This window comes from Mus pahari, chromosome 21 (assembly GCF_900095145.1).
Source record: "Mus pahari chromosome 21, PAHARI_EIJ_v1.1, whole genome shotgun sequence".
Classification (NCBI taxonomy): Eukaryota; Metazoa; Chordata; class Mammalia; order Rodentia; family Muridae; genus Mus; species Mus pahari.
The window spans coordinates 3,944,322-3,956,364 of record NC_034610.1 but is presented as its reverse complement, the minus strand read 5'-3'; the positions used below and the strand labels follow the sequence as shown (position 1 = coordinate 3,956,364).

The following is a 12,043-nucleotide window of genomic DNA, read 5'->3' as shown; positions in this document are numbered from 1 at the left end:
CTCTCTCTCTCTCTCTCTCTCTCCCTCCCTCCCTCCCTCCCTCTCCTCCTCCTCCTCCTCAGACATGACTTTATAATGTAGCCCTTAGCTGACCTAAGTCACTAAGTATGTAGGTCAGGTTGGCCTGAAATTTAGAGATCTACCAGCTTCTACTCCCTGAATGCCGGAATGAAAGCTGAGTGCCCCCATACCTGGTTTAGCCTTACACTGTTATTACATAGTTGCCTAACTCAAGGCAAACTAAAAAGTGTAACTTTTGAAAGCAGATGTAACCTTGGGCACACACTATTATCTGAGAAAAAGTGCTGACCAGGAAGGGATTTGCTGCCAGAAAATGCCTTTTCTAATTAAAGATGGAACACCCTTGGTCTCATTTAATCTTGTAACGTTCCGCTTACACCTTCCTTTGGCTGCTGGACGGACTCCTGGTGTTCTGAAGGGATAGCCATTCTGGTTTGCTTCTGCAGTTTCATGCGGTTTCCATTCCATTTCCCCCTTACTCTCTGGCCACTCTTCATCCCCCTTTGTGGGCTTGCTCTGTCCCTTACCCAACTTTGCAGCAGCTCCAGGGAAACATCGGGTCCACCCCATCCCGTCAGTAACCACCCAGCATGCTGACAACTCTGGAATCCTAGTATTTAACTTAGTTAAGAGCAGACTGGTTCTCTCTATTTAAACTCCCTAGGATTGGAGTTCAATTTGCAGCACCCTGCACTGGCTTACCACCACCAGGAGCAGCCATTGCCCCTGGCTTCCTCAGGTTATTCACATGGAGCCCACCCCACCACTTAAATAAAAATGGGGCTAGTGAGATGGCTCAGTGGCTGAGAACTAGTAGTTCTTGCAGGGGACCTGGGTTTAGTCCTAGCACCCACATGGTGGCTCACAAGTCTATTCCAGGGGATCTGATGCTGTCCGGTTCTCAAATGTGCATATATAAACATGGGAACACATACACACATAAATCAATCTTGGCTTATATCTGGTAAATTTCTTTTTGTACAACTCTATTGCATCTTCCTGAGGTAGAGGCAGAACATGTTCCTGGCAAGGGACTGGCAAGACTACTTTCCATCAGACTGTAGGTGCATCAGTGGCACATCCGGCTATGGAGGTTAGTGCACACCATGTTGGCTGTAGTCCTGTTTGTTAGGGATGCTCCGCCCTGACCACAGCTTCTGGGACATCACTCGGGTAGGTACTTTCTCTACTCCATGGTACTTAGGGGATTGCTCTTGTGTATTTGGCCCATCACCTGACCAGCCATGCAGGTGTGACACACGGCTTAAATAACTGACGCTTGCAAGCTGTCTCTACAGTAGTTTGCCTATGATTTCCACAGTACACGCATACCTCCCGGCAGGTCCATCTGAGTAACATATGGTTTATTAGAAATGATCACAAATGAACATACTGTGAACTATGGCTTTGCTGTTGAAGCTGGCTGCCCTTACCACATCCTCTGCTCTGGCTTTGTTTCTGTTGTCATGATAAAACTCACTGAGAAGCAATGTAAGGGAGGAAAGAGTTTATTTGACTTTCAGTTCCAGTTCCAGTCATCATTTTGGGGAAGTCAAGGTAGATATTTGAAGCAGCTAACATCCCATCCCGTCAAGCAGAGAAATAAATACATGGAAGCTGCTTGCTGCTCACTTTTCAACCCAGAGGCACACACACTTGTTGGAACTGCCAATCTTCTGACTCGAACATCTGGAATACCTTACCCCACCTCAGCCTGGAAGAGGTCACTGAATCCGACTTTCATTACAGGATTGGTCTTAATCTGATCAATGGGAAACCATGAGACAAGCACGCAGGGGTGTTTGAACCAACCATAGTTAAAGCAAAGAGCCTGAAGTTCGCAACAGAAGCCGCATCCCCATTTTCTGAATGGATCATTTTAGGGGCCCTGCATAATGGTGCATGCCTTTAATTCAAGTATACAGGAGACACAGAAAGGTGGATCTCTGGGAGTTCAAAGCCAACCTGATCTACAAGACGATTTTGAGGCTATATGGTGAGACCCTGACTCAAAAACAAACAAAGAAAAAAAAAAAATCAATGATCAGAGAAAATTATACCCAGAAAGCAAAGACGATAAACACGGAAGTTATGAAAATGCTGTTCACTCTGGAGCCCTTGATGACTGATTGGATTTCCCTTTTATTTATAACAGTGTCAGGTGCAATGTCTTAACCGTGGGTGTCTCACATTAAAGTACAGCAAGCTGTCCACCCGGGTTCCTGTCCTCATTTTGGTCCTCAAGTTTCACTTTCTACTTAGTGTTTCACTGATTTAACAAGAACTGTCCAAGGGTCGTGGCTGTCATACAGATCATCCTCTCTGAACACACATTGCGACCCCCATCCCACCCCCAATGCACAGGGCTGCAACACCACGGGTCCCACCCACTCTCTCCAGGGTGTGTAGCAAGGTCACTAGAATCCTACAGCCAGATGCTCCCAGAGGATGNCCCAAGGCAATGGCTCCTCCATCGATGTTGACCTTCTCGGGGTTTAATCCAAGTTCTTTAGCTATTGCCGCAGACACCGCTGCAAAGGCTTCATTGATTTCAAACAGGTCAACATCCTCCAGGGACCAGCCTGCCTTTGCAACCTACAAGAAAGATTAACTGAGGTCAAACTGTTCATTACTAACATAAAGATATAGTAGAGTTGCTGGAGAGATGGTCAACAACACTTGCTGTTCTATCATGAAGACCAAGCCTCTGATCCCAGCGCTCATGACAGGTGGATGGCTCCCCAATGCCTGCAACTCCAGCTCTATGGTATCATACACCCTCCTGTGGCCTCCACGGGCACTGGTATGTGCATGCACACGTGCATGCATGCATACACACAGACACAGACAGACAGACAGACACGCAGACACACACACCAGACCAGGAGGTCATTCTTCAGTGACAGGGCACTAAAGCAGATGACCAGGAGATAAAATAAAGAAGATAGAAGCTGTGGCCAGGATGTTCTGTACAAGCTATGTCTTATATTGAGCAAGCTTATTAACAAGCACAGGACCTTATATACAACTCTTAAGGGAGAAATGGGATAATGAAGGCAGCAGGAAGCTAATCAATCAATGTTGTTCAAGAGGAACACAGGGTATCTTCAGTGTGCCACAGATGGTGCACAAAATGGCCTTAGGATTGATAATTTTGTCTCTTCAGGGGAAAACACCATGCTTCCAGGAACTGAAACCTTAACTTCTCCAAGGCCCTGACCCTAGCTCTAGACTAGATCTTGCAAGTCTGTTCCTGGGCAAGGACATTAAACTAGATTTCCTTTATTCTATCAACCCAGACATTGAGAAGCCTTGGATTGGCCTGGCTCTCAACACAAACACACACATAGACTTAGAGACTGATACATACACAGACATACACCCATAAACACACATAGACATACATATATAGACTTACAAACACACAGACACAGAAACAAAGACAGACAGGTAGATATAGACACATAGAGACATGCACACACAGATAAGACACAGACACCTACTAAAGAATAAATGAGCCCTGTGTGGTGGCGCACGCCTTTAATTCCAGCACTCGGGAGGCAGAGGCAGGCTGATTTCTGAGTTCGAGGCCAGCCTGGTCTACAAAGTGAGTTCTAGGGCAGCCAGGGCTATACAGAGAAACCCTGTCTCGAAAAACCAATATATATATATATATATATTTAAATTTTATTTTGTGTATAAATGTTTTGCCTGTCTGTAGGTAAGCAAGTGCATCACATGCATGCCTGGTGCCTGTGGAGTTTAGAAGAGCACCTGAGATCCTCTAGGACTGGAGTTACAGATGGCTGTTATCTTTCACATGGGTGCTGGGACTCTAATCCACATCCTCTAGAAGAACAGCCAGTGCTCTTAACCACTGAGCCATCTCTCTAGCCCTCGTATATGTAGACTTTTTTATAAGATGAAATAATACCTAATGTATCCCCTGCCTTCATACAAACCCAAAGTCACAAGTACACACACAGGGATGTGATCCAACTGTAAGGAAACAAACTGCGGGACACAATGCTACAAGAGGCAAACAGTGAATCAAACCTGGTGGAAGTAACAAAACCCAGCACATCTTTACACTTAGAGGAAAGGGGAGTGGAGGGGCTTAAGGAGGACTTAGTACAGAGCTGCAAGTCAGCTGTGTTCAAGGTCAAGCTGAGGACTGCAAAGATGAGGCAGAAAGACGGCCAGGTGCAAACCTGTCGTCTCAGTAGCTGGGGGGAAGAGGCTAAAGGCCTAAGAGTTCAAGGTGTTCATCCAAGTATGAAGGCAGCTTGGGCTAATAGGAACACTGCCATAGATAGACAGACAGACAGACAACAAAACAACTAAAAAGCTACAGTGTAAGACTCACAGCTTGCTTTATGGCTGGAATTGGTCCTACTCCCATAACAGAAGGCTCCACACCGGCTTGTGACCAGGAGACTATTCTTGCTAAAGGTCTCAGCATCCGACTCTCGGCTTCTGTCTTCTTCATAAGAACCACGGCAGCAGCGCCATCGTTCATTCCTGTAAACAGATGACCTGGTGTCTACAGCACTCCTTTCCTTCAGGTATGGACCCAGGGCCTGCTTCCCACCTGCAAGCATTAAGCTACTGACATCTTGCCAAAGGGTTCTGTTTGCTGTGATCCATCAGACTTCAGTGAACATAGAAATGGTCGAGTCTGGAGCAGGATAGATACTGACCTCACAATATTACAAGATTCCCCCAAAAGCAACAGAGAGGGAGACAGGGAGAAGGATACTGAAGAAACAAGCCTGGACCTCATTCACAGGTACTGAGATTTCCCAGAATTTGAAAAGTGTGATGGCAAATAACCTCATTTTAGCCTTCATGGCCTGGAATCCCCGATGCAGCCCAGGCTGGCCTCAACCTCACAGAGCTCTTGTGCAATGCAGGGATTAAAGGAGTGCCTCGGCATGCCTGGCCACTTCGGAGGCTTTTTTCCCCTTCCTTCTCTATAAAGCCCTGCACTAAATTTGTAGACCAGGTTGGCTTCAAATTCAGGGTACTGGGATTAAAGGTGACACCATCATCGCTTGAACTTCAGGATTTTAATTTCGTTGTCTAGATGTTAAGAAAGCAAATCACGCACTTGGGAGGCAGAGGCGGGTGGATTTCTGAGTTCGAGGCCAGCCTGGTCTACAAAGTGAGTTCCAGGACAGCCAAGGCTATACAGAGAAACCCTGTCTCGAAAAACCAAAAATAAAAGAGCACTGACTGCTCTTCCAGAGGTCCTGAGTTCAACTCCTAGCAACCACACAGTGGCTCACAACCATCTGTAATGGGATCCGATGCCTTCTTCTGGGGTGTCTCAAGACAGCTACAGTGTACTCATATACATAAAATAAATAAATCTTAAAAAAAAAAAAAAAAGCAAGCAAGCAAATCACTTCATTTAGTATACATCAAGTAAATAGCGAAGCATGTGGAAACTACAAATGTTCCCTTAAGCCCAGTTTTAGGGATCATGTTGTGTAGAAAGACTTATTCAGTTGGTAGACCTCCTCAGAGTTGGTATTTCCCCCAGTGCCCCTCAGAACTCAAACCTGATGCGTTCGCTGGGGTGACAGTCCCTGTCCCATCGGTAAGAAAGTAAGGTTTCAGCTTGCCCATGGCTTCGAGGTTACTCCCATGACGAGGAAACTCATCGATTTTCATTTCAGTAAGACCTGCAGAGAGCAAAGCCAGTTACTTGGAATGAGCACAGAGAAGGCAAGAGTTCTGGGACTGGGGACTTCTCAGAAACAAGAAAGGTCTAGTACCATTTACCTCCTTCCATTCCAGTAGGAACGGCTAGAATAAGGGCATGCTCTCCCACGAGAGCTCTTCGTGAGACGCGCACCCTGTGTTTCAAATCCTCAGCCCTTCCTAAGGACAGCAGCTCTTTGTATTGTATGGACGCAGGTTTGGGTGGGTCAGAAGTGGAGCAATCCACCTTGTCTGAGCTGGGCATGAATGTCAGATTCTGCTTCAGATCGTGGCAGTAAGCTAACAGGATGCTTCCTCTGCAAATCACATGGGAGCAACTGGAAAGACTTTATTTAAACTGCATAGGTTAGGTCTTCTGGGAACCAAACCAATGCTCCATTCCTCATGAAGCCCAGGGGATACACACTGCAGCTGTGGACACTTTGAAGATGACAGTTTCCCATGTGACCATATCNTGCTGTGGTGGCAGTATTTTCCAGACAAGGATGCTGCCACACACCTGTAATCCCAGCACTCATCAGGAAGAAGCAGGAAGATCACCCAGCAGTTGGAGCCCAGCCTGGTCCACAGTGAGCACTAGGCCACCCAGGCTACACAGCAAGACCTTGTCTCAGAATGCAACACATCACAACCTGCCCTCCCCCATTCAGATGTNAAACGCCTACACCTTTACAACCAGTAAAGACCAAAATCCACNNAGCCTCCCTATCGTCCTCACGGGTGTCACCCGTGCCTACACACAGGCTCATCCTAACTGTGGCCTCCACACTCACCTTTTCTGGAAGACACCAGCACTGGCACAATCTCCTTGTCAAAGAGGCCAGCTTTCTGCGCATGCTCCGCCCTGTTCTGTGACAGAACTGCAACCTTGTCCTGGGCCTCTCTGCTCACTTGCCATTTTTTGGCTACGTTTTCAGCTGAGAAGAAGAAAAGGCAAAGACATCATATTCGTGAGCTGGGCTTTGGCAGCTCAGGTTACTCACACTTACTACTCTTTTCCTTCCTATGTCTGTAAACTTCCAAAAAGCTGTGTCCAGATTCACCATTGATACTTCTGCCTCTTTTACTTAACATCTCCTATATGAACCTTCTGGGAAAAAGTACAAGAACACAGACTGCCCTTTCCCTCTGTGGACTGTCCACAGGATAAAGGTGCCTGCTGCCATGCATGGTGACTAGAGTTTGACCCTGGGATGAACATGGTGGAGGGAGAGAACTACAGCAGGTTTTCTCTCTCACTTTTTTTTAACATCAGGAAATGTAACATTAGTATTAACTCTTGGCTTATCTTCTTCTTCTTTTTTTTTTTTTTTCCAAGACAGGTATAGCTCTGGCTGTCCTGGAACTCACTCTGTAGACCAGGCTGGCCTTGAACTCAGAGATCCACCTGCCTCTGCCTCCTGAGTGCTGGGATTAAAGGTGTGCGTCACCTTCAAACCTAACCTCTGGCTGTAGTAAGACTCAGGGGCAAAGCAGCGTGACAGACATGATGGCCCAGCTAGGCAGCAGGTTTGAGTGCTCCAGTCCCCTTCCCGCTCAGGACCTGGTGCTCCTCACCATCAGTATCTTTGCATCTCCACATGATAATGCTCCATAAGCTTGATATTCTTTTTTAATTTTAAAAAGATTTATTATTCCTTTTACGTGTATATGTGTCTATATGAGCTCTTGTGTGCAGTCATCTGTGGGGCCACAACAGGGCATCAGATGTCTGGAACTGAGCGCTGACACTGTTGCTGGGAACTGACCTCTGGTCCTCTCAAAGTGCAGCAAGCACTTTTAAACAGTGAGCTGTCTCTCTAACCCATGGCTTGATATTTGTGAATAATAATAAGAAGGCCCTCCTTTCATCACACTGTCTAGGTTTCCTAACTGAATAATGGCTTCTTGGCATACATGATAATCAGTTATGCTTGGCACCTCTAGAGATCAGGTTTCTACATATTTTTGTTTTGTTTTGTATGAAGCCCAGGGGCTGGTGAGATGGCTCAGTGGGTAAGAGCACCCGACTGTTCTTCCGAAGGTCCCGAGTTCAAATCCCAGCAACCACATGGTGGCTCATAACCATCCGAAACAAGATCTGACGCCCGCTTCTGGAGTGTCTGAAGACAGCTATAGTGTACTTACATATAATAAATAAATAAAAATCTTGTATGAAGCCCAAGAAACTGCACATGCTAAACAAATGCTCTGACACTAAACTATACCCCTAGCTTCAGGATATGTATGTGTGTGTGTGTGTATATATATAAATACATACATGCATATATACATATATTTGTGCACATATGTATGTATGTATATATATATATGTGTGTGTATGTGTGTGTGTGTGTGTGTGTTTGTGTATTAAATATGTGTTTCAGGGGCTTGTGTGAGGGTATCAGATCCCCTGGAGCTGGAGTCACAGACAGTTGTGAGCTGACATGTAGGTACCAGGAGTTGAGCCCTGGTCCTCTGGAAGAGCAGCCAGTATTCTCCTAACCTCTGAGCCATCTCTCTAGGCCCAGAACCTAAATATTTAATAATCATTTTCTTGATGTTCGTGCAGGTAGTCTGGATATCACTTAAGAAGCTGGCTAGTTGGGAGTGCAGGTGCAGAGGTGATGCATCTTCATTCCCAGCACTTCAGAGGCAGAGACAGGTGGATCTTTGTGAATTTGAAGCTACTCTGGTCTATAAATATAAAGTATGTTCTAGGACTGACAAAACTACACAGAGAAACTCTATCTCAAAACAAAAACAAAAACAAAAAACCAAAGAAAGAAAAAAATCAACCAAGCAAGCACCTGGCCAGCTACTCAGGCAATCAGGATCCATGGCAACCAGGATCCATGGCAACCAGATGATTCTATCATCTTGCTGAAGCAGAGAAATCTTTTTTTTTCTTTTTTCTTTTTTGTTTTTTCTCTCTTCTTTCTTCTAAAATCTTGAGTCCCTGTTTGTCACATCCCAAGCCCTCTCACCTTATATTTGCACAAGTTGTCTCTTGTGCTTCTGCTTGTAGCCTTTTCCCTATTTCCTTGTTCATGTGACTCATACTTCTCATAGAACCAAGGCCACTGCTGCCAGCTTTTTCAACAATGTGCTCCACTTCTCAGTTTATTTAACTCATAGTCAAATGCTACTTCTGTTTAAGTTATACTTACATACGGTAAAGCTTTTGTTTTCGTTTCCCAATTGCTTCAACTGTCAACACAGGAAACATGGACCTAGACACATGACTAATGGTTCAATTGTGTGTAACCAGAGAAGTGTGAGTCTATCTGACAGAGCCTCTCTGTCAAGCCAGCATTTGATAAGAAGGGGGGATCCATCCAGAAGCATCAAACATCATTCCACACCAAGGACCCATAACTGCAGAGTATTGACTGAGGAAGCTGTCTTAAGGAAAAGCACACTGGAGAATGTACACACCACTTTCAGCGTGACCTGAGGTCTTCCTGAGCTGCGACTCACACAACCGCTGAGCTTCCTAAGGACGTGGTGCCTCCCCCATCAGCTTCCTGCACAGGATGAACCTTTGGGAATACTCCTTTCTTTCCTTTAGAAATTAATCTATTTAATTCATTTCATTGCATGTATGTTTATGTATTAGTGAACTAGGAGATCAGAAGAGGGCACTGGGCCTGGTGAAATCACCTTGTGGGTGGCAGGAACTGACTTGGGTCCTCTGCAAGAACAACAAGTGCTTCTAAGTGCTGAGCCCTTAGTTTTGTTTTGTTTTGCTTTTTGAGTTTCTATTTACAGACAGGTGTTCATTAGCAACACATGGTATATTCCTAACAGGCCTAAAAACTCACTGAGTACCATAGACCAGGCTAATCTAAAACTTACAGATTTGTCTGTTACTGCATCTCAGGTGCTGGGATTAAAAGTGTGTACCATTGTGCCTGGCTAAATCCTTAAAAAAAAAAGTTTTTAACTTATTTTTTTAAATTTATGTGTATGTTATGTGTATAAGGCTGAATTAGCTTATGTGCTCCCTAGGTATGTAGTGCCTATCCAGGCCAGAGGGCATAGTATTGTCTGGAAATGGAGCTGCAGATACTTCTTAGCCACTTGATGAGGGTCCTGGGAACCACACTCTCAGATCCTTTGCAAGAACAAGTGCTCTTGACTGCTGAACCATCATTTTGTCAGCTGATATTAGTCATCTTTGTACTGGTAGTTCAGGCCTTCATTAGCAACACAGACCTTTCAGGAAGTAACTTGCTGCCCCTTCGGGTTCATAAGTTCATTTTCTATTATAGTCTCACAATTTTTGCTCTTATGACTTTAAAATCTGGTGAAAATCTGTCACCCTTCTTGCCTTTCCTTTTTCAGATTTCTTACCTTGTCTTGTGACTATTTTATCTTGGTATCTACCCTCTGCCAGTAAAATGTGGGTGGTACTTTTAGTAGGCACTGTAGGGAACTTTAAAGATAGAATGAGTGAGCTACATACATTTGGAAGGCATGAACTTTTCTTGCCTGTGTACAAGGTCCAGCCACCAAAGTCCTATGCATGCCAATGACACAATTATAGCTAGCTTTCTGCATCTGGTCAAAACTAAACTACAGGCCATCTAGTGAAGTTCCAGGTTAACAATGTACGGAGGTACATTACCTGTGATGCCCATGTGGTAGTTGTGAAAGGCATCTGTAAGACCATCACAGAGTATGCTGTCAGCCAGTGGCACCTCACCCATCTTCACTCCTGTTCTCAGGTGAGTCAAGTGAGGAGCCTAGACACGGGAAGGAAGAACAGATTTAGGGTGGTTGTCACTTGTCTCTCAGGATCCCACTCAGATTCAGGAGGCTCTGGCTGTACTTCCTCCTCCTTCATTACCCATCAGGCCTTCTCCCCACTCCCTGCTCTCCAGGTCGGGACCTGAAACCTCTTGGTGTTAGCAGACAACTCCACCTACCTTCTCTTAGCCATCTATCCCTCTGTCACCTGCCCATTTTTGACTCTTGGTCAAACCTGTCCATTTTGTGTCTTTTTTTGTTTGTTTGTTTTCGAGACAGGGTTTCTCTGTATAGCTCTGGCTGTCCTGGAACTCACTCTGTAGACCAGGCTGGCCTCGAACTCAGAAATCTGCCTGCCTCTGCCTCCCGAGTGCTGGGATTAAAGGTGTGCACCACCACGCCCAGCCCATTCTATGTCTTAATTCTTATGATTCTATTATTCCCTTACAGATAGACAATTATTACCTAAGGAGATGGCATTGAAACCTAACTCCTGTATTACTTTCAAAAGATGTTATGTTATGTGTATGTGTGATGAGAGGGGTTGGGGTTGGGGGTGTGGGGGGCCTGAATGAGTTTACATGTACCATGTGAGTGTGTGCCCAAAGAGACCAGAGGGTATTAGATGCCTTGGAGCTGGGTAATAGGCAGGTTGTAGACAGGACATGGATGCTAGGACCTGAACTTAGGTCCTCTGCAAGAATGGCATAGGCTCTTCACACACTGACCTGTTGCTCCACCACATATAGTATCTGTTTTGGTAGGAGACATACTACCCACAGGGAGAATATGCACTGAGAGGAGGGTTTCTGAGTAGAAGATATTTTAACTTCCAGCAATTCAAAAGCAGCCAGAATGTAATGGTAAGTTTAGTGGACAAAGAGTCAACAGAGGTATTAGTGAAAATAATGATGTCTATGAATAAAATGATATAGTTAAATAGTTTTTTTATCTCCCATAATTATAATATAGAAATGTCTATGAACAAAAAATAGATATTTTTGTAGGTGGGCAGGGATTTTCTGAAATACTGCTGTGAACGAAGTGCACTCCAGGTTTTAAGTGTGAGCAGTCAGTCAGCTCTCAGCACTGGGGACAGAGGTGAATATCCCAAGGCCGTGCATTCCCTTGATCTCTTCTTTTAGAGCCTGATTGACCATCTGGCGCTGCTGGACAGTCATCTTCTCTTTAAATTCTTCTGATTCGATTTTAATTGCATACATCGTCCTGCAACCTCCTGAGATGTCTGTGACTTGAATAGCTGTGGCTCGAGGAAACTTTTCTTTGAGAACCTGGGTCACTTTGAGCTTCCCCTCTGTCTGGGAGGCAAACATTCGCTGCATACAGTGCCACAGAGGGAGCCTGCAGCTTCCGTGCAGCAGAGGCCCAGCTGGGCCCCATGCCGCCATGCCCGGCAACCGTTAAACAGTTTTTTATGTTTGTTACTTTTAAGAAGAAACCAGCCGGGCATGGTGGCGCACACCTTTAATCCCAGCACTTGGGAGGCAGAGGCAGGCGGATTTCTGAGTTCGAGGCCAGCCTGGTCTACAAAGTGAATTCCAGG

At 45.3% G+C, this 12,043-nt stretch overlaps 1 protein-coding gene and 1 pseudogene across 1 annotated transcript in view; both read right to left on the bottom strand.

Moving 5' to 3' along the window:
• Positions 1-1,511: 1,511 nt before the first annotated feature.
• The window catches only part of LOC110338406 (acetyl-CoA acetyltransferase, cytosolic), a 16,574-nt gene continuing 6,042 nt past the window's right edge, over positions 1,512-12,043 (bottom strand). The window contains exons 4-8 of the mRNA XM_021221764.2: positions 10,358-10,475; positions 6,522-6,665; positions 5,586-5,708; positions 4,388-4,542; positions 1,512-2,616 (exon numbers count right to left, since the gene is read on the bottom strand). Coding sequence (XP_021077423.1) covers positions 2,335-2,616; positions 4,388-4,542; positions 5,586-5,708; positions 6,522-6,665; positions 10,358-10,475 — 822 coding nt within the window. The 3' untranslated portion in view covers positions 1,512-2,334. The remainder of the gene's footprint in view (positions 2,617-4,387; positions 4,543-5,585; positions 5,709-6,521; positions 6,666-10,357; positions 10,476-12,043) is intronic.
• On the bottom strand, positions 11,556-11,888 carry LOC110338439 (annotated as a pseudogene).